This window comes from Geotrypetes seraphini, chromosome 2 (assembly GCF_902459505.1).
Source record: "Geotrypetes seraphini chromosome 2, aGeoSer1.1, whole genome shotgun sequence".
NCBI lineage: Eukaryota > Metazoa > Chordata > Amphibia > Gymnophiona > Dermophiidae > Geotrypetes > Geotrypetes seraphini.
Genome location: NC_047085.1, coordinates 526,529,917 through 526,551,983, shown reverse-complemented (window position 1 = coordinate 526,551,983; position 22,067 = coordinate 526,529,917). Strand labels below are relative to the sequence as shown.

The window sequence follows — 22,067 nt, the reverse complement described above, 5'->3', positions numbered from 1 at the left end:
CTATTCCCTTTTCCTTCAGGAAATTGTCCAATCCCTTCTTGAACTCCAATACCGTTCCCTGTCCTATCACGCCAAACATAATACAACTAAGGAGAACTACAGAAAACTTAAAATACAAATAAAACATTGTTTTCTCCTGGCCACGGTCAGAATCAGTTAGCCGTAGCCTGGAGAGAGGCTGGTTTCTGGGTCTCAGCTCAGCTCCATTTTCCACTCCTGGGTTTTCTTTGCTTTCTGCTCCAATGCCAGGGTCAGTAAATGACTCCAAGCCAAGCCAGACCCCGATCCCTCTTCCTGGTTTTACTGTCTCCTTTGTTTAACCTCTATGCAATTAATCTCTAGTTTCTTTGTGCATTTGCTGCCTCAGAAAGGGATCCTAGAAAACCAGGGCAGGATCAGAGCCTCTCTTGGCTGGGACTTAATCTGCAGCTCTCGGGGAGCGTTTGAAAACAAGAACTGCATCACAGAGTCTCATGACCTGGCATCAGCCAGCAGCTCTGCATCTTCCTTGCTGCCTGAACCCTGCTCTAACTCCAGCTCCAGGGTTTCCATCCTCCCAGCCCCCAGACCCCTCCCAGGCCCACAGAGCTTTGCAAGCAGCAGCAGCCATTGTGCAGCAGAGCTGGACTAGGAAGGTGGATGCACCGGCCAGAGCTGGACCCAGGATCCAGAACCAAACATGGCTGCAGGGGACTTTTTGCAGGTAGGAGAGTCTGATGCATCTTATCCTGAGAGGAAAGGAGAAGTCACCCTAGCAGAAAACAATTGCAGCTGAGACTCTGCAAGATCCCCAGAGACAGGGGGGGGGGGGGGGGAACCTCTTCCACACATTATCCTGAGGGCACAAGAGACTCACCCCAGCACCGAGTGATCCTAGAGGCATGGCCGCAGGAGGCTCTTACCCATGTGACCAGTTGCCCTGAGCCAACCGCTGCCATCCTGAGGCCAATCTTGTACCCTGAATTGTTATTTCATTTTTGGTTTTTATTGCCTTTTCTTTTGCTTTCCTAGTTTACATGGCATTCTTTTTCTTTCTTGTTTTTATATACTTTGTACACCGTGCTTTTAATAAACCTAATAAAGTCTGTGTGGCCTGTCAGTCTGCCCATCTGTGCCTTCTGCAGGCACCAGGAACGTTAGACAGGGCAAGTGCTTGAGAGCCTGATTGTAAACCGCTTAGATAACCTTGATAGGCGGTATAGAAACACCTAATAAACTCGAAACTTGTTCCCATGTTGGAAAGAGGCTTAAATGCCGCTGAAGGGGTCAATTGAACTGGGCCCCTTGCAGTTGTCCTTGCGAGGCTATCTGCCGGTACCAAGTGGCACTTAACCGGGTCCGAAACGGGGCTAGAGTTGGTTAAGTGCCCTTATCAAGCCCTTAACCACATAAATCATAGCCTTAAGTGCTCAATATTGCCTTTAACTGGTTGTTTGCTGTCTGCGTGAACGGAACATAAAGCTTCCGTCTTCTGTATATGTAGCCCAAAGCTTACATATTTTGATCTTTAAAATAACACAAGGCCTAATATTCAACTGTATTTAGCTGGCTGGAAAGGGCTATCTCGCATTGAATAACTCTTGGCGATGGCCCAGCGACATAGCGGGTTACTGACGGTATTCATCGGCTAAGTTCAGTGGCTAGACAGAGGTCTTTGGCCACTAGGATATAGCTGTGGCCCACGAGACAGCCAGCTACCTCCCACAGTTTGAAGATCGGGTGGACAGAATTCCTGGTTCCTCTCTTGTGTGATCGTTTTATTTCTCCAGCTGGGTTGGTCCTGGTCTCTCTTTACCATTTCCTCTCGTTGTTTTTCTACGAAGTCCTTCTCCAGGGTCTCGTTTCTGTTGCTTTGGTCTCTCTGCTTCTACTAAATTCAGCCCCTTTCTCCCACTCTCTTTGCATTAACCCACTTCCAGCCCCAGCATCAACATCAAGTCACTGCCCGAGATTATAGCAGACCGACCCCAGCAGAGAGCAATTACTGGCCAGACGCAGACCCGTAGCTGGTTTTAAGAAAGGTTTGGACAATTTCCTGATATTGAGAAAGACATGGGAGAAGCCACTGCTTGCCCTGGATCGGTAGCATGGAATATTGCTACTCCTTGGTTTATGGCCAAGTACTAGTGACCTGGATAGGCCACCGTGAAAATGGGCTATTGGACTTGATGGGCCATTGGTCTGACCCACTAAGATTGTTCTTATGTTTTCCCTCTGCAGGATCCTGAGAGAGGGAGAGGAAGAGGGGGGAACACGGTTGCAAGGATGCAGGTAGGAGACTCTCAAAAACATTTTCCTAGGAGTACAGGAGGGCTGACCCCTGCAATGAGCAATTCAAACCTAGAAATTGACCCTCTCTCCACAGGATTCCCAAAGAAAAAGATATTTATGCTTCCTTATCCTGTCCAAACGAGTGGGTATGCCCCCCCCAGCTAGGGTGACCAGGTTACCCATTCCAGAAGGGAGACTATTAGGCCAGACCTGGTTTTAAAATTACATCCTAAAGCAGTGATGCAGGTCCCATAATGCACCAGAATGAGGTTGGCAGAAATCCAGGACTGGTCGAAAAGTCTCCCTTCTGGAATGGGTAACCTGGTCACCCTATACCCCAACCAATAGATGGCAACAGAGAACACAGACAGTTCAATGATGTCATCACTAGTTTAAGACATGGTGCAGACTGGAACTTGACAGAGTGGTACATCATGGGTAAAGTTTGTTATTTGGCCTGACTCCTGGGGTGCAGGCTAGGGCATGTAGCCCTGCGGTTGAGTTTCCTGACCCTCAGCGATCGATCTACAGACTAGAGAATGACACGGTGACAAAATTCATCACCATTCCTGTCCCCACGGATAACCGCGGGAAACCATCCCATGACCTTCTTTAGTGTCAATCTCAACCTCAGTCCTTCTACACCAGCATTCTTCAATGCAAGTCTTGAGGGTCAGTAGGTGGAAACCATCCCGAGTCATTCTTTAGTGTCCATATCAATCTCAGTCCTTCTACACCGGCATTCTTCAATGCAAGGCTTGAGGATCAGTGGCTGGGCCCAGTCATGCTTTGATTCCTTCTTCTCTCCTTGAATAATGACATGGGAATGGTTTCCTGCAGTTAACTGCAGGAACAGGGACAAATTCTGTTCCCATGTCATTCTCTATTGACCACCAATTAACCTCGATAATTGGCTATAGAATTACACAGGAACAGAATTTGTCCCTGTCCCTGTGGATAACCACGGGAAACCATCCCGTGTCATTCTTTAGTGTCCATCTCAACCTCAGTCCTTCTACACCGGCATTCTTCAATGCAAGGCTTGAGGGTCAGTGGTTGGAAGCCATCCCATGTCATTTTTTTGTGTCCATTTCAACCTCAGTCCTTCTACACCGGCATTCTTCAATGCAAGTCTTGAGGGTCAGTGGGTGGAAACCATCCCGTGTCATTCTTTAGTGTCCATCTCAACCTCAGTCCTTCTACACCGGCATTCTTCAATGCAAGGCTTGAGGGTCAGTGGTTGGAAGCCATCCCATGTCATTTTTTTGTGTCCATTTCAACCTCAGTCCTTCTACACCGGCATTCTTCAATGCAAGTCTTGAGGGTCAGTGGGTGGAAACCATCCCGTGTCATTCTTTAGTGTCCATCTCAACCTCAGTCCTTCTACACCGGCATTCTTCAATGCAAGGCTTGAGGGTCAGTGGTTGGAAGCCATCCCATGTCATTTTTTAGTGTCCATTTCAACCTCAGTCCTTCTACACCGGCATTCTTCAATGCAAGGCTTGAGGGTCAGTGGTTGGAAGCCATCCCGTGTCATTTTTTAGTGTCCATCTCAATCTCAGTCCTTCTACACCAGCATTCTTCAATGCAAGTCTTGAGGGTCAGTGGTTGGAAACCATCCCATGTCATTCTTTAGTGTCCATCTCATCCTCAGTCCTTCTACACCGGCATTCTTCAATGCAAGTCTTGAGGGTCAGTGGGTGGAAACCATCCCGTGTCATTCTTTAGTGTCCATATCAATCTCAGTCCTTCTACACCGGCATTCTTCAAAGCAAGGCTTGAGGATCAGTGGCTGGGCCCAGTCATGCTTTGATTCCTTCTTCTCTCCTTGAATAATGACATGGGAATGGTTTCCTGCAGTTAACTGCAGGAACCGGGACAAATTCTGTTCCCATGTCATTCTCTATTGACCACCAATTAACCTCGATAATTGGCTATAGAATTACACAGGAACAGAATTTGTCCCTGTCCCTGTGGATAACCACGGGAAACCATCCCGTGTCATTCTTTAGTGTCCATCTCAACCTCAGTCCTTCTACACCGGCATTCTTCAATGCAAGGCTTGAGGGTCAGTGGTTGGAAGCCATCCCATGTCATTTTTTAGTGTCCATTTCAACCTCAGTCCTTCTACACCGGCATTCTTCAATGCAAGTCTTGAGGGTCAGTGGGTGGAAACCATCCCGTGTCATTCTTTAGTGTCCATCTCAACCTCAGTCCTTCTACACCGGCATTCTTCAATGCAAGGCTTGAGGGTCAGTGGTTGGAAGCCATCCCATGTCATTTTTTTGTGTCCATTTCAACCTCAGTCCTTCTACACCGGCATTCTTCAATGCAAGGCTTGAGGGTCAGTGGTTGGAAGCCATCCCGTGTCATTTTTTAGTGTCCATCTCAATCTCAGTCCTTCTACACCAGCATTCTTCAATGCAAGTCTTGAGGGTCAGTGGTTGGAAACCATCCCATGTCATTCTTTAGTGTCCATCTCATCCTCAGTCCTTCTACACCGGCATTCTTCAATGCAAGTCTTGAGGGTCAGTGGGTGGAAACCATCCCGTGTCATTCTTTAGTGTCCATCTCAACCTCAGTCCTTCTACACCAGCATTCTTCAATGCAAGTCTTGAGGGTCAGTGGGTGGAAACCATCCCGAGTCATTCTTTAGTGTCCATATCAATCTCAGTCCTTCTACACCGGCATTCTTCAATGCAAGGCTTGAGGGTCAGTGGCTGGAAGCCATCCCGTGTCATTCTTTAGTGTCCATCTCAACCTCAGTCCTTCTACACCGGCATTCTTCAATGCAAGGCTTCAGGCAGTGGCTCTGCCCATTCATACTCTGATTCTTCCCTCTCACCTTAAAGAATGACATGGAGATGGTTTCCCGCAGTTATCTGCGGGGATAGGAACGGTGATGAATTATGTCACCGTGTCATTCTCTACTACAGACCTTTCCCCTGATAGAGCTGGAGAGAGTCCACCCCCTAGCGGACCTCAAACAGCACATGGACTTTGGTTTGATAAAAAGATGACTAGCTGTTATCCAGGGTTGGGGGGAGTTGTCCACTAGCCTCGAGGCCTTTGCTTTGTTGAGCTGCGGCTGTTATGGGTTCTGTGGAGCTACTGCCTGCAAGGTGTGGGTACTTAGTTACTAGGGATTGCCTCCCATTTTCTCACACCCCCTCCTCCCCTAGACTGGTGGGCCCTCTTAATAGGGCTGAGTGCTTTGTCAGAGTCATCGATGGTAAGTTGCCTGGCTTCTGATAAAGGTCGTTTTTAGTGTGATAAGGTGCGGTATGGAACAAAGATCAGCGAATGCTGTTCGCAGCCACCTCCGGTGTCCGCTCTTTCATCTTCCTTTGTTTGTGTAGGCATGAGATCCCATCATTTTGTCTGCAAGAAACTCCCCAACCACAATATGTCCAGTCTGTCCAAATTAGATTGTAAGCTCTATTATATGTCAAATGTACAGCGCTGAATTCACTCCTCCATCAATATTCGTGGGGGTTAGGGGCAGAGCCGGCCTGCGAATATTGAAAATTTGCAAATAACTTTTGGGCTGACACTGACTCACCCCCACTTCCCTCCCGCCTTCCTGGACCTTACCTGGTGGTTTAGTGGTCTTTCGGGGCAGGAGCGATCTTCCTACGCTCCTACCCCGTGCAGATCACTCATCCAAAATGGCTGCCTTGAGTTCCCGTAGACTCTCGAGACTACAAAGGGAACTCACAGCAGCCATTTTGGATGAGTGATCTGCTTGGGGCAGGAACGTAGGAAGATCGCTCCTGCCTCGAAAGACTGCTAGACCCCCAGGTAAGGTCCGGGGAGGCAGAAGGGAGGTGGGGGTGATTCCGGTTTTAGGAAATCGCGAATAATCAAAATCACGGGTCCTAAAACTGCGAATCGGGAGGGGGAAGTGTACGCCTTTCAGCGCTATAGAAATTATAAATAGTAGTATGTCTAGAATAGACTTCCTGAGTTGGTAAATCATGCTTCTTCTCTGGCTCTATTCAAGTCCAGCCTAAAAGCCCAACTTTTTCCAGCTTTCTTAACCCCTTATTCACCTGTTCAGTACCCATGTCCCAATCATTTGTGACTCTCTCTGGGAAAGCATGACTAAAGTCTAATCTAATCTAAACCTTAAGTTTATATACCGCATCATCTCCATGAGAATGGAGCTCGACACGGTTTACAAGAACTTAAAATAGTGGGTAGAGAAGAAGAAAAAGGATTACATGAACTTATGTGTAGAAGGGGGGAGAGAAAGGGGGGAAGGATAGAGCTACAATTTGCTGAAAAGCCAGGTTTTCAGTTGTTTGCGGAATAACTGAAGGGAGCTCAGGTTCCGTAGCGGGGTGGTGAGGTCGTTCCAAAGACCTGTGATTTTGAAGAGAAGGGATTTTCCCAGTTTGCCTGAATAGTAGACTTTTGTTATGTTTTCCCAAGTCGGTTATATTTGCCATAATAAACGGAATTCCCTGATCTCTTAGTCATTGATATTCCTAGCGGAGCACTCCTCCTCTGGCCAAAGCACCCCTCTCCTTCAGGCAGTGGGAAGATGCAAGGATAAGTTGCGGGATTGCGGGCTGCCTGTATGCGGCCTTCAGCTCTGCTGGTTCCCCACCCCGGAGCAAGAAGTTGATATCAGACGGGGCAGAAGCTGGTGGAGCCGACAGCCGTGTGCAAGCAAACCGCTGACCTGCAATCACTTCAGCACCCCCCAAGCTCCCTGCACCTGATTTTAAGCTCTGTTGAGCAGGGACTGTCTTACAAAAACAACAAATAGTGTAACCACAGATAAAAATAGAAATAGAAAAATGCTTTTTTAACGTGACTTACAATTCCGGCATGACCATTTTTCATCTGGAGGCTGCATCAGGGGTTCATTGTCCCATGACTGTAAAAAGAAAAGCATAAAAAGTGATATCGCATATAAATAACTTGGAGGCCCCTTTTACAAAGCCGCGGTAGCAAGTTTTGGTGCGGCAAATGCGACACAGCCCACAGAAACTGAATGGGCTGCGTCGCATTTGCCGCACAGAAATTGCTCCAGGAGCCCCTGATGTGCAGGATAAAAGACATTCCACAGTGGCCACGTTCGTAACCTAGCTGGTTAGGGAATGGCTGGTTAGTGGTAGTACCTGGTTAAGTGACACTAAATATATCAGCAGCTGGTCAGCTTAACCAGCCAACAGCATTCTCTTCCCACTTAAACCCTTTTGAATATCAACTCTCTTGTTTTAAAATGTTCTTATATACCATAGCTCATATCGTTACTGTGGGATCATGATGTATACCGTCCGGATCAGGCAATTTCTTATTCTTAGTTTGTCAAATTGCCCTTTACATCTTCTGATGAACCTTAAGTCCAGTTCAGCTGGAATTTTCTTACGTTCATATGAAAAGTATATTTCATCAGCATATACAAAATAATCGGCAGCAAACCTGTAAATGAGTGAATGTCTCAGTTCTGGGTTCCAATGTAGTCTGAGCATTTCTAACCTGTCTTATCTCATCAAGTCCAAAGCAGGTTTTAGCAAAGAAACTAGTAAATAACCGGGAAGTTACAATAAAAGGAGCAGTAAGATAAAATGCAATCCAACCCAAAATTAATCAGTTTTCCTGAATTAAATCCTTGTGGAAAAGAAACACTTTTAGTTGCCTTTGAAAAGAGGACTAAGAAGATTGCTGTTTAATATACAACAGCAAACTATTCCAAATGTTTACAGCTTGAAAAGGGAAGGAACTACGAGCTCTCAGCCCAGCCAAGAAGAGAATGATGTGGAGCCATGAAACTTACACGTTATTCCACACTTTTTGTTTCAGTGAGGGAAATGCATCTAGTTTATGGGCACAAGTATAGGGAAACCAAGCCATTGTGACATCACCGATGAGGTTGGCTCTTAGGCATTGGTGGAATGAGGCATTAGTAGATAAGGACAGGTTGTTCACCCTCTCCAAGGTAGGGAGAACGAGAGGGCACTCTTTAAAGTTGAAAGGGGATAGATTCCGTACAAACGCAAGGAAGTTCTTCTTCACCCAGAGAGTGGTGGAAAACTGGAACGCTCTCCCGGAGGCTATCATAGGGGAAAACACCCTCCAGGGACTCAAGACAAAGTTGGACAAGTTCCTACTCAACAAGGACATACGCAAGTAAGGCTAGTCTCAGTTAGGGCACTGGTCTTTGACCAAAAGGGCCGCCGCGTGAGCGGACTGCTGGGCGCGATAGACCACTGATCTGACCCAGCTGCGGCATCTCTTATGTTCTTACAATTAGAGGGGCCACTGAAAAGTTCTCAGCCCAACCAAGAAGAGAATGATGTGGAGCCATGAAACTTACACGTTATTCCACACTTTTCTTGACACTTTTTGTTTCAGTGAGGGAAATGCATCTAGTTTATGGGCACAAGTAAACATAGAAACATAGAAAGATGACGGCAGAAAAGGGCTACAGCCCATCAAGTCTGCCCACTCTACTGACCCACCCCATTAAGTCTGAGTGCTTATGACTTAGTTCCTTAGCTCGACCTTCGTAGGGATCCCACGTGGATGTCCCATTTATTCTTAAAGTCGAGCACGCTGGTGGCCTTGATCACCTGCACCGGAAGTCTGTTCCATTGATCCACCACCCTTTCTGTGAAGAAGTACTTCCTGGTGTCACTACTAAATTTCCCTCCTCTAAGTTTAAGCGGGTGCCCCCTTGTGACCGAGGGTCCCTTGGGAACGAATATGTCGTCTTCCAGCTCTACACGACCTGTGACGTATTTAAATGTCTCAATCATGTCACCCCTTTCCCTGCGTTCCTCTAGAGTATAGAGCTGTAATTTGCCCAGTCTTTCTTCGTATGAGAGACCCTTGAGTCCGGAGACCATTCTAGTGGCCATCCGCTGGACCGACTCGGCTCGAAGCACATCTTTACGGTAATGTGGCCTCCAGAATTGCACACAGTATTCCAGATGAGGTCTCACCATGGCTCTATACAGTGGCATTATGACTTCAGGTTTGCGGCTGACGAAGCTTCTCTTGATACATCCCATCATTTGCTTTGCCTTGGACGAGGCCTTCTCTACTTGTTTGGCAGCTTTCATGTCTGCACTGATAGGGAAACCAAGCCATTGTGACATCACCGATGAGGTTGGCTCTTAGGCATTGGTGGAATGAGGCATTAGTAGATAAGGACAGGTTGTTCACCCTCTCCAAGGTAGGGAGAACGAGAGGGCACTCTTTAAAGTTGAAAGGGGATAGATTCCGTACAAACGCCAGGAAGTTCTTCTTCACCCAGAGAGTGGTGGAAACGCTCTCAGTTAGGGCACTGGTCTTAGAGGGGCCACTGAAAAGTTCTCAGCCCAACCAAGAAGAGAATGATGTGGAGTCATGAAACTTACATGTTATTCCACACTTTTCTTGACACTTTTTTGTTTCAATGATATAAAATGAAACAAAAAGTGCCAAGAAAAGTGTGGAATATCTTGTAAGTTTCATAGCTTCAAATCACTGGACTAAGTGTACAGCCCTCAATAGAGACTACCCCAACTTTGTTGGTTGAGCTGAAATCTTTCAGCGGCTCCTCATATGTAGAGGATGAATCTCTATTGGGTCACTATAAACCATCATTTAAATAGTTACTTTGTTCAGTTCCTCTTTACTTCTTCCTTTTTTTTCCAATTTATTTTTATTAATTTTCAAATTTACATCACCAACAAAAAATTGGAGATTTAACAGAAATTACAGAAATATCTTGAACATCAGTTTATAATCCAAAAAAAACCAACCCATTTACTATTTACACCCACAATTAACAAAGTAATTATGATCCAAGATTTAGGAAAGAAAAAGAGAAAAGAAATCTCAGTAATACTTAGAGGACTCAACTTTGAAAGGATACGCCGAGACCTCCCTCCCAGCCAGTCAAACAGTGAACGTATAGGATTTACATTATAACACTGACTCCATCCCTAGCAAATAAAAATTACTCCAGTTGCCTAGGTTCAAAGAATTGGTGCTGTTTACCCTCCAAAACTATATAACAATTACAAGGGACTCTCAACACAAAATTAGCAGATATTGCCTGAACCCGAGCCAAAGGGCCAGGAAGGCTCTATGCCTGTTCACGCCTTTTCTGTGTATCCCGTGCTAAATCAGGAAAAGCTCTTATTTTAGATCCTAGAAACTGTGAGTCCAAGATCCTAAAGGAAAGTTTCAAGTTTCTTTATTTTTGATAGACCGTCTATCAAAACAAGTGTCTAGACGGTGTACAATATAAAAAGATTGTAAGGGACAATTAAAATAGGTAAATGAAAGCAATATTCGACACATTTATGCGGTCTAGTTCGAACGCAAAAGCCACCAATAGTGTAGTTCTACTGGTCACAACCTTCAGAGAGGACTCCAAAAAGGCCGTAAGTCCCAGGAGTTGTTCTTTTTCGGCTGTAGCCTCCAGATTAGCCGAAGTACTCCGGGTCTGGAGATATTGTGTGCGGGTAATAGGCGGAAGTGCCTCTAGTGGCATCTTCAAACTCTCCACAAGATATTTCTTGAACATTTCTACAGCTAGAATCGGTGGAGATTTGACAAAATTCAGAAATTGTAGATTGAGATGCCTTGATTGATTCTCAAGGTATTCTAATCGCCTTGCAATATAATTTATTTCTTTAATCATCAAGGCTTCACTAGTCTTCACTGCCTGGACTCTAGACCTTAAAGTCCACTTCTTGACCCTGCTGGTTAGTAACCTATGCTTGAGTCAAGACTGCATGGGAAATATTTTTCAAATCCAAAGTATTTTGTGTGACTTTTTTTTATTAGAGAGGAATTTATGCCATTAATGACTTCCCATAGTGATTCAAGTGTCACAATGGCTGGTCTTATCAATTCTTGCTCCTCTGCAGAAATTCCCCGGGTCTTAGATTTCAAAAGATTACTCACAGTTTCCTGACCCAAGGTTTTGGAAGCAGCTTGCATCTGAAGATCTTCTTCTTTTGGAGTATACTCCAAACTCCCAGAGGTCTGTCCCTCTTGTTCGCAGGGGGTATCATTCTGCTTGGATTCCCTCTGGCAAACTTTCACTCGGATGAGGAGGTGGCATTCGTTCTACGGGGCTCAAAGACATCCCATTCAAACTGCTGCCCAAGACAAAAGTTCCGGTCATAACTGAACCTAGTGTCTCGGTTGGTCCGTAAGTCTGTTGGTCTTAACTATTGTTTTAAAATTTTTAAACGTTATGTTAAAATAAATGTGTTTTTTTAATGTTGTAACTCGCTTAGTAAAAATTAAATTAAGCGACTCATCAAATTAAATTAAACTTGAAACTTGAACTTGAAGGAGAGGAAGTCACCGGTTCTACCAGAGCTTGGAAAGAGTCGAGGGTCATCTGTCTCATGCCCGAATTGGAAGGTGCCACCAGGGGAAACTCCCGCACTTTTCCTCTCCTCTTCCCCATCACACTTACAGGGAAATAAGGTAAGGCCGGCAAACTTCTCAAAACCACCAAGCCCTTCAATGTGGCTTTTCAGTGCGCTGCTCCTGCGTGTCCTACCACCAGGATGCCATCTTGGATTCCCAGTGCGATTTAACCAGATTCCGCCTTCCTTTGATGTTGTTATCACATCTTGAGAAGGGACTTGTATGGTCTTAAAATGTGAGATAGTACAGCAACATTTTTGAGTAAATCATATGTTAATCCCATAAAAAGTGATACAACCTGAGAAATATTTCTGTTCTCCAAAGAAACGCTGCTGCCTAAACCCAGCCTGCCAAGACAGGGCCATGTTTTTCTTGTCTGTTGTGTTCTTCATGGAAGGGTTCCAAGCTAGTCCTATTCCAGGGAATCTAGAGCCACTCAATTCCCTAAAGAGAAGGAAGAATGTGATGCACTTGTGGGAAAAAAAAAAGTTAAAATCATGAGGGATTCATGCTTGGGAACTTGTGAGGGTGAATTACTGGAGAAGGTATGGTCAACTTTACAATATAAATGGGACAGAAGTGGGTTATGCCTTATCCAAATGAAAGACTTTCAGACAGGAAAGTGTGGCCTTCACAGTGTTTCTGGTTTGTGTTTCAGACGCGGGTGACATTTGATGACATCGCTGTCTCTTTCTCCCAGGAAGAGTGGGAGTATTTAGATGAAGGGCAGAAGGAGCTTTACAGGGAGGTGATGGAGGAGAATTTGGAGCTGCTGACTTCTCTCGGTAATGATGTTTAACAACTTCTTCACTGTTCATTTCCTAATTCTCATATTCTGCAAGCCTTCACTTATTCAGATCACAATCTATATCTGTATCCCCGTGTCCATCCACTGAGCCCTCAAGTCTCAGAGGTGACGAGCTCTGCATCCTTGTGTCTATCCCCTGAGCATTCCAGTCCTACAGGTGACATTTTGATACTTTTGAACCCCATCCTTGGAACCATCTTTCCAGAAAGGATGACTTGTCAAATCTTCCTTCATCCCCTCTTGACCTCTCTTCCATGTCAAAGTTATTAGACGTGAGAGCAGTTCATGAGTCCACGGGCAGGGAGTGCAAGAGAAGGGTGGTCGTGTAGCAAGTCACGTGTATATAGAACTGTTTCCCTTTAGATAAAGTGTGGCATATTTTCTTCTCTCCCCCCTCTCTCTTTGGAGCAGGTTCACTAGTGGCACAGCCAGAGCAGATGGAGGAACTGTATATGATGGACCATCATGATATGGGACTGAGAGGGACTTTGCTGAGCCTCTGCACAGGTAGGTTACCAGTCAGGAAAGCCTTTGATACACTTAGAGGAAATAATGAGCTGAGATTCTGGTTGTATCAACCCTCCTTACACTACAGATACTCATGTCCTTTCCTCCACCCCAATTACTCTTTCCCTGCGGTATTGTTCTCCATGGTAGTGACAACTTCTGTGTAAATGTAGTGCATCATATTTATCTGTTCTGTTACACAAAGCATATGAGTCCTGACAGTAGGTGACTATCCCTTGCATGCAAAATTTATATCTTTCAGCTCCGTCTCCTTCTCCAGTGCTGTGGAGCTCCCTCCAGTTATTCCCTTTTGCAAACAAGTTGAAAAGGGTGTTTCTGATCTACCCACCTTTTTGATATAGCTTTCAATCCTTAACCCTACTCCTCTGCCCTCCAACCCAGCCAGCTGATTAACCATTCCCCTTAACTGTATCCATGACATCTTGTTTTTCTGTCTTGCCTGTTTAGATTGTAAGCTCTTTCGAGCAGGGACTGTTTTCTTACTCTTTGTGACTCTGTACAGCGCTGTGTGCGTCTGGTAGTGCTATAGAAATAATTAATAGTGGTAGTCGTAGATGGACTCAGATGGAAGTAGATTTGAGGCCAGAGTCAGACGTGAAGTAGATAATCTAATACTGAGGAAATAGAGATGGATTTTGGATTCTGCTGATGCAGGGTACACCAAGAAGAAAAACGTGTCCATTTTTGTGTGGACGGTTTTCTGGAAGATTCCAAGATGAAGCGAAAAGTGAAGTTCAGCTGAGTTTAGCCCGAGAAGTACCAAGTTGTCAGGTATAAAGATTGAAGATTGGGATGCAGAAGAGATCCTTGACTCTGCGTGAGAAAGGGGAAAACTGGAAGAGTTATTGGCTCCTTGGTTCTGAGTGAAATTAGAAGGGAGAACCAGGGCTGTCTGGGCCATTGAGGAGCTATAAGAATCATTGTGGCCACTTCCTGTTTGAGTTTGACAAGTGTCTTGAGGACAAGAGGAATGGGAGGAAACGCATAGAGAAACTTGTGTGTCCAATCCAGCAGAAAAGTGTCTTCGTTTAGGTGATGAGGCGAGTACTGCCTGGAGCAGAACTGGGGTAACTTGTGGTTTAGAGAGGATGCAAACATGTCAATGTGAGGAGTTCCCCATTAAGAAAAAATCTGATGAAGAACTGAAGAGTTTATCGGGGAGAGTTTATCGGGGTTCAGTCTCTCTCTTACGAAGAGAGACTGAACAAATTGCAGCTCTACACTCTCGAGGAACGTAGGGAGAGGGGAGACATGATCGAAACATTTAAGTACCTCATGGGACGTGTCGAAGTGGAAGATGATATTTTCTTTCTCAAGGGGCCCTCGGCCACAAGAGGGCACCCGCTCAAACTCAGGGGCGGAAAATTTCATGGCGACACCAGAAAGTATTTCTTCACAGAGAGAGTGGTTGATCATTGGAACAAGCTTCCAGTGCAGGTGATCGAGGCAGACAGCGTGCCAGATTTTAAGAATAAATGGGATACCCATGTGGGATCCCTACGAGGGTCAAGATAAGGAAATTGGGTCATTAGGGCATAGACAGGGGGTGGGTAAGCAGAGTGGGCAGACTTGATGGGCTGTAGCCCTTTTCTGCCGTCATCTTCTATGTTTCTATGTTCTATGTTTCTATTCATGAGAATGAAGAATTCTGCTGAGTTTGTCTGTCAATGAATTCGGTTTTCCCTGAATATAGATTGCTTTGAGGAAGATGTTGCAAGCAATCGCCCATTGCCAGATCTTTTGGTCCTCTTGACAAAGAAGGAGAGAACCCATTCTTCCTTGTTTGTTTAGATAATATATGGCCACTTGATTGTCTGTGTGGACTAGAAGGACATGACTTGAGACTAAATGCTGAAAAGTCTTGAAAGCATTGAAAATTGCTCCAAGTTCCAGTAGATTGATATGATGGCATTGGTCCTGGGAAGACCAGTGACCTTGAGAGCGAAGTCCGTCTAGATGAGCTCCCCAAGCTTAAGTGGACAAGTCCGTGGTCAGAGCCTTCTTATGCGGAGGTAAGTGGAATAATAATCCTCTTGAATGATTGGAAGAGTTCATCCACCACTGTAGCAATTGTCGAAGAGATGCCGTGACTGTAATGTGCTGCAAAAGAGGATCGCGGGCTTGGGACTACTGAGATGCTAGAGACCATTGAGGCATCTGGAGTTACATGGACTGTGGAGGCCATATGTCCAAGGAGAACTATCATGTGCCTGGCTGAAATGGATGGAAGTTGAGAAATTTGCTGACAGAGCTGAATCAAAGCATCTTGACGCTGCTGAGGAAGAAATGCCCTTGAATAGTGTCCAATTGAGCCCCTATGAACTGAAGCATTTGAGAAGGTTGAAGTTGTGACTTGGGAAAGTTGATCTCAAACTCCAAGTGTTGATGGGCTGCTAAAAGGACACTGACAAGAAGGATCCTTGATGAACCAATCATCCAAGTAGGGAAAAACTTGAAGATCCTGAGAGCACAAGGCTGCTGCAACCACTACCAGGCACTTCGTGGGAGAGGATTCTAGGCCAAAAGGAAGAACTTTGTATTTATAATGGTGGTGCACCACTTGATAGCTGAGAAACTTCTTGTAAGCTGGATAAATAGGAATGTGTGTGTAGGCCTCTTTGAAGTCCAGAGAGCATAGCCAATCTTTGCGATCCAAAAGTCGCTAGGGACATCATCCAAAACTTTTCCAAAAAATTTTTTGAGGCCCCTGTGATCCAAAATTGGCTGAAGACTTCCCATCTTCTTCGGGACAAGAAAGTAGTGGGTGTAAAACCCATGATTCTTTTGTGCTGAGGGAACATTTTCAAAGGCATTGAGAAGGAGAAGAGAATTAATTTCCTGAAGACCAAGAGACGTCTGGTGAGGGTTTAAAACAGACTCTCTTGAAGGATGATCTGGGGAATGGTGAGAAAATGAAGAGTATCCCTCTTGAATGACTTTTAGAACCTAGAGGTCTGTGGTGATCAACTCCCAACGCTGAAAATAGAGTTGGAGACGACCCCCGATTGGCTGTGAGAGAGAATAAGGCAAAGGAACAATGACTATGCTCTCTAAAAGCCTGTCAAAAAGACTGAGTGGACTTTGGAGGAACTGATGGTTGAGATGTTGGAGTACGCTGCTGTTTAGAAACATAGAAACATAGAAAAAAGCAGCAGAAAAGGGCTATAGCCCACCAAGTTTGCCGATTCCAAGTATCCCCTCCCCTGAATTTACTCCCTTAAAGATCCCATGTGAGTATCCCATTTTCTCTTAAAATCCGTCACGCTGCTGGCCTTTATCACCTGGAGTGGGAGTCTGTTCCAATGATCCACTACTCTTTCGGTGAAGAAGTACTTCCTGGAATCGCCATGAAACTTCCCTCCCCTGATTTTCAACGGATGCCCTCTGGTGGTCGAGGGTCCCATGAGCCAGAAGATATCATCTTCTGACTCGATGCGTCCCGTGATGTACTTATATGTTTCAATCATATCTCCCCGTTCTCTTCTTTCCTCAAGTGAGTACAGCCGCAATTTTTTTAAATCTTTCTTCATACGTGAGATCCTTGAGCCCCAAGACCTGGTGGCCGTTCGCTGAACTGACTCGATCCTCAGCACATCCTTTCGGTAGTGTGGTCTCCAAAACTGAACACAGTACTCCAAGTGAGGCCTCACCATGGCTCTGTACAACGGCATCATAACTTCAGGTCTCCTGCTGACGAAACCTTTGCGGATACACCCCATCATTTGTCTTGCCCTGGAGGAAGCCTTCTCCACTTGATTGGCAACCTTCATGTCCTCACTAATGATCACCCCTAGGTCGCGTTCCGCCGTGGTCCTAACCAAGGTCTCACCATTTAGTACATAAATTCTACGCGGGTTTCACTTACCCAGGTGCATTATCTTGCATTTTTTAGCATTGAAGCCTAGCTGCCAAGTAGTTGACCATTGTTCCAGCAACAGTAGGTCGTGTGTCATATTATCAGGTAATAAGCTTTTGCCTACTATGTTGCAAAGTTTGGCGGCGTCGGCAAACAATGATACCCTTCCTCTAAGTCCTTGCGTCATATCTCTTATGAATAAGTTAAATAGAATCAGGCCCAGGACCGAGCCCTGCGGCACTCCACTGATCACGTCCGATGCTTCGGATGGGGTACCATTCACCACCACCTTCTGAAGTCTACCGCTCAGCCAATCCCCAACCCATGTAGTTAGAGTGTCTCCTAATCCTATCGATTTCAGCTTGTTCAGTAATCTTCGATGAGGGACGCTATCAAATGCTTTACTGAAGTCCAAATATACCACGTCCAGTGACTCTCCGGCGTCCAGTTGTCTAGTAGCCCAGTCAAAAAAGCTAATCAGATTAGATTGGCAGGATCTACCCTGGGTGAACCCGTGTTGGTGTGGATCACGCAGTTTTTCTTCGTCTAGGATTGTGTCAAGATTCTGTTTGATCAGTGTTTCCATGAGTTTACGCACTATAGACGTGAGACTCACTGGTCTGTAGTTTGCTGTCTCTGTCCTGCAGCCCTTTTTGTGGAGTGGGATTACGTTGGCGGTTTTCCAGTCCAAGGGGACCCTTCCTGTGCTTAGGGAAAGATTGAAAAGAACAGATAATGGTTCTGCCAGAACTTCCCTTAACTCCCTGAACATTCTGGGGTGTAGGTTATCCGGTCCCATGGCTTTGTTTATTTTGAGTCTTGATAGTTCGTCATAGACGCTACTGGGCGTAAATTCGAAATCTTGAAACGGGTCTTTCTGGTTATCTCCCATCTGCAGCTGTGGACCAGCTCCCGGCGCTTCGCAGGTGAACACTGAACAGAAGTATTTGTTTAGTAGTTCTGCCTTCTCAGAATCTGATTCCACAAAGTTACCGTCCGATTGCTTCAGGCGTACTATCCCATCTTTGTTTCTTTTTCTGTCACTAATATAGCTGAAGAAAGATTTATCCCCTTTCTTAATTTTCCGTGCTAGCTCTTCCTCCATTCGGAGTTTGGCTTCTCTGACTGCTGTTTTGACAGCTTTAGATCTGTCTAGATAGTCCTCTTTCGCCCCCCTCTCTGCCTAAATGTTTGTAGGTGATAAATGCGTCTTTTTTCTGTTTAACTAGGTCTGAAATTTCTTTACTGAACCATTGGAGTCTTTTGTTTCTCCTGCGTTTACTTACTGTCTTTATGTATCGGTCTGTTGCTTCGTGTAGGATGGTCTAATAGAAGCAGAATGTTTAGGTGATAAGAAAAGGAAGGTTTAAAGGATTTTGCAGCAGCTGGCTTGTTTTGGATTTGACCAAAGCATTCCAATGTTTCTCATGGTAAGTGAGCTTTTGGGTAGCATTTTCAATAGAGTCTCCAAAAAGTTCATCCCCTAAGCATAGGATATTAGCCAATCTGTCTTGGAGGTTAGTATCCATATCTAAACATCTCATGGCCACAGACATTGAAGAGGCCCTGGAAGTCAGTTCAAAAGATCTAACCATATACTTTCGTAGTTGGGTAAGAGTGCGAATGAGAGACTGAAACTCTTTCAGATGTTTAGAAGGAAGATATTTTTCAAAAGCAGGACATTTCTTGAGAGGATGTTTCATGTAACAAGAAAAATAGTAATTGTAATTTATGAACCCTGTTTGCCAACCCTTACCGCCTTGTTTTTTCCTTTTTTTTCTACCAAAAATCGGTATTAATAAACTTGAAACTTGGTAAAGGCGATGGCCCAATTTGTCCTTAGTGCGCCCCTCTTGGCACTGAGGTATAGACTTTGGATGGATTGGAATTCTTTAAAGTAGAATCCACCACTAACGATTGGTGCTGAAGCTGTTGCTTGTCAAAATCTGGAATAGAGACAATTTTAGAAAGAAAGAGTACAACTTTCTGGAAGCCACAGGTATAGTGAGAGGGGTCTCCCAGTTCTTATGAAGAGTCACTTTAAGGATACCATGTAATGGAAGTTTTAAGAGTTCTTTAGGAAGCTGACCATAATCTACAGTCTCTAGAAATTCAGCACTATAGGCAGAATCAGCCTCAAGTTTGACAGAGAGGTCTTTATCCTATTGTCTAATAAATTTGGTGAAAGAAAGTCTCTCAGAAGGAGATTTTGCTCTAGGAGGAGACAGGCATGGAGATTTTTCCTCAGATGCGTCATAAGCCTCAGTAGAATAAAGGAGGAAGTCCGCATCTAAATCAAACTGAAGATCAGTTAACCAGCGATTGTGAAGATGAACTGCGTCAATGTTTGTGCTCGGACCAGTGTCCATCTGATGTCGGAGTTGGGGACCGTGGACACTTAGAAGCATGTTCAGGAAGACGTTTCTTCTTGGATGAAGTCAGTGTTGAAGATCTGGTATGCTAAGAAAGCATGTTCAGAACGATGTTTCTTAGACAGTCGGTGTCGGAGACCTGTGGCACTCAGTAACATATGCAGGAGAATGGTGTTTTCTCTTGGTAAAGCATTTGCTAGAATGAGAATAGCAAGGAGGAGATGATCGACGATGCCTCGATGAACTTGAACGATGAGTAGATGCAGTGCAGCATCGCCGAGATTGATCGGTGTTGAGAGGAGCCAATGATGGTACCAGAAGACCTCGTGATATCATACTCAGGCCAAGCCAGTACCAAAGTAGTCGGTGTTGGGGTCATAAGGTGAAGCAAGTAACCAAATTCTAAGTGGAAGAGCACATCCAGCTTTTCCTGAAAAGAAAGCACTGGTACCATTGGCTTTTCTGCTGGTACCAAAGGTGCCACAGCTCGACTCAGATGAAGATGCAACCCTCAATGGAGAAGAGAGGTTTTCGCTTGGCCGGCATGACTGGAATTGATGCCATAGTGGCCTGTGACTCCAACTGGGAAGCTGGTGGCTTCTTAACTGGCTTACCAGAGGGTGCAATGTCCTCCGTGTTGATGTCGACACCTTCGATGTCGATGGCTGGGATGCATTTTCGACATCCATGCTGGTGCCGAATAACTTTTCTTGCTGTTGTTTGCGACTTTTGATAGTACATTTCTGAAGCGAAGAACAACGCATGCAGGACTCTACACGATGCTCCAGGCTAAGGCACTGCAAACACCAACAATGGGGGTCGGTGATAGATATGGGTTGTTGACACCTGCCGCACTTCTTAATCACATCAATGGGCGGGACATCGATGGGAAGACTGCCTCAGCCAAATTAAACTTTTTTTTTTTTAAAGGAAAAAAATAAAATGGGAGGAGAACAAAGAAAAAATACGCAAGAGCGGAAAGGCAAAAAGACAAGTTTGAATGGCGTTCAAAATACATAACTTAGCTTCGCGGAAAACTAAGAACTGAGGACCCCGCGCCTATGTTGGGCGGGAAGGCACTCGCACATGCGTAGTGTTGTCAGTCACAAACTGTCTAAAGTTTATAAAGTGGCAATGCACTTTTAAAACTGTCCATACTAGGGCTCTGTGGATGATGTCACCGACGTGTGAGAATATGCTGCCTGCTTGTCCTGGGATAAGGTGAGAGGACGGCCCTGATCTCCAAGGAAAACTATGCAGACTGGCAGGCAGAGCTCCAAATTTGCTTCAAATGTGAAAATACCTGCAAAGGGGATGAAACTACATCAAATTTAAAACAATAAAACGGGGAGAGTAGAACACCCACAGCTGCAGACATGCTTGCAGAAGGAAAGACTGTAGAGGGCGCTAAACTGATCAATGAAGTACTACAGAGGCAGCATGAAAAATCCGGACTGGATTCCTTCTGTAGAGCATGCGAGTATGGGGAAATAACCCTATTGTCTCTAGAACAATGGTCTCAAACGCAAACCCTTTGCAGGGCCACATTTTGGAGTTGTAGGTACTTGAAGGGCCTCAGAAAAAATAGTTAATGTCTTATTAAAGAAATGACAGTTTTGCATGAGGTAAAACTCTTTCTAGTTTATAAATCTTTCCTTTTGGCTTAGTCTTAATAATAATATTGTCATTTATAGCTAAAGAGACATATGATCAAGAAACTTTTATTTTACTTTTGTGATTATGATAAACACACTGAGGGCCTCAAAATAGTACCTGGTGGGCCGTGAGTTTGGGACCACTGGTCTAGAATGCCTCACCTATTGCACTGGAAAGGGCGTTTCTGATCTGCTCTGATCGTTTATTTTGCAGGCTTTTTTCTTTTGAGTCTGAGGCTTTCAGTGCTGGAAGAGGATGCCCGGTAACCCTTGGAGCAGCTCTGCCTGGGAGAGGACACAGACTCTGTAGGGCAGGGGTGTCAAAGTCCCTCCGGGAGGGCCGTAATCCAGTTGGGTTTTCAGGATTTCTCCAATGAATATGCATGAGATCTATTAGCATACAATGAAAGCAGTGTAGATCTCATGCATATTCATTGGGGAAATTCTGAAAACCCGACTGGATTGCGGCCCTAACTCTAATCCTAACCCTGCCCTTCATCTTGTTTTTTACCTTTTTTTATCCGCTTTACTTTTAAACATTGTAGTTCGCCCTACTTACCTTCCGTTTCTTATTGTGCGTCATTATTATGTCTTGCTCTAATTGTCTTAGTTCATGCCCCCTATTTTAGTTATTGTAAAACGCTTAGAGTTTTTGATAGGCATTTAAAGAAATTTGAATAAAACTTGGAAACTCAGAAGGACTCACTTCAGAAACCTCTGGCATGGTCTATAGAAGCTTGATGGAGCTTGAGCTGTTGCTGAGGCTGGAGTCCCTGGAAAAAGGAGTGCCGCTTCAGATCTCCTGGGTTTTTCTGACAACCAATACCAGACTCTGCGGCTGGGGAGGGCATTGCCTAGGGTACCCAGTTCAAGGCCGTTGGACTCCATCACAGAAGAAGTGGTTCATAAACCGTTTGGAGTTATAAGCCATCGCTTAGCGTTTCTGATATTGGAGAAGTCACTGGTGGGCAAAGCGGTACATGTGTTCTCCGACAAGACCAGAGCTGTAGCTTATGTCAATCGACAAGGAGACACCAATAGTGCTCCTCTAATAGGGAGGCCCAGCTATTGTTTCAGTGGGTGGAGCTTCATCTACAGCTGCTATCAGCAGCACATGTAGTGGGAGTAGACAATGTACAAGCTGATTATCTCAGCAGGCAGACTTTACACTTGGGGGCGCAGTCTCT

At 45.1% G+C, this 22,067-nt stretch overlaps 2 protein-coding genes across 4 annotated transcripts in view; one reads left to right on the top strand and one right to left on the bottom strand.

Moving 5' to 3' along the window:
• LOC117354768 (zinc finger protein OZF-like) overlaps positions 1-22,067 on the bottom strand; it is a 265,018-nt gene that overhangs the window by 186,776 nt on the left and 56,175 nt on the right. For all 3 annotated transcript variants that reach the window (XR_004538246.1, XR_004538245.1, XM_033932723.1), the window contains one exon: positions 7,099-7,156. The gene's annotated coding sequence lies outside the window, so the exon portion shown is untranslated. The remainder of the gene's footprint in view (positions 1-7,098; positions 7,157-22,067) is intronic.
• Positions 577-22,067, top strand: part of LOC117354759 (zinc finger protein 250-like) — a 61,191-nt gene continuing 39,700 nt past the window's right edge. Inside the window, exons 1-4 of the mRNA XM_033932699.1 lie at positions 577-703; positions 2,221-2,271; positions 12,320-12,446; positions 12,881-12,976. Of these exons, the coding sequence (XP_033788590.1) occupies positions 680-703; positions 2,221-2,271; positions 12,320-12,446; positions 12,881-12,976 (298 nt within the window). The 5' untranslated portion in view covers positions 577-679. The remainder of the gene's footprint in view (positions 704-2,220; positions 2,272-12,319; positions 12,447-12,880; positions 12,977-22,067) is intronic.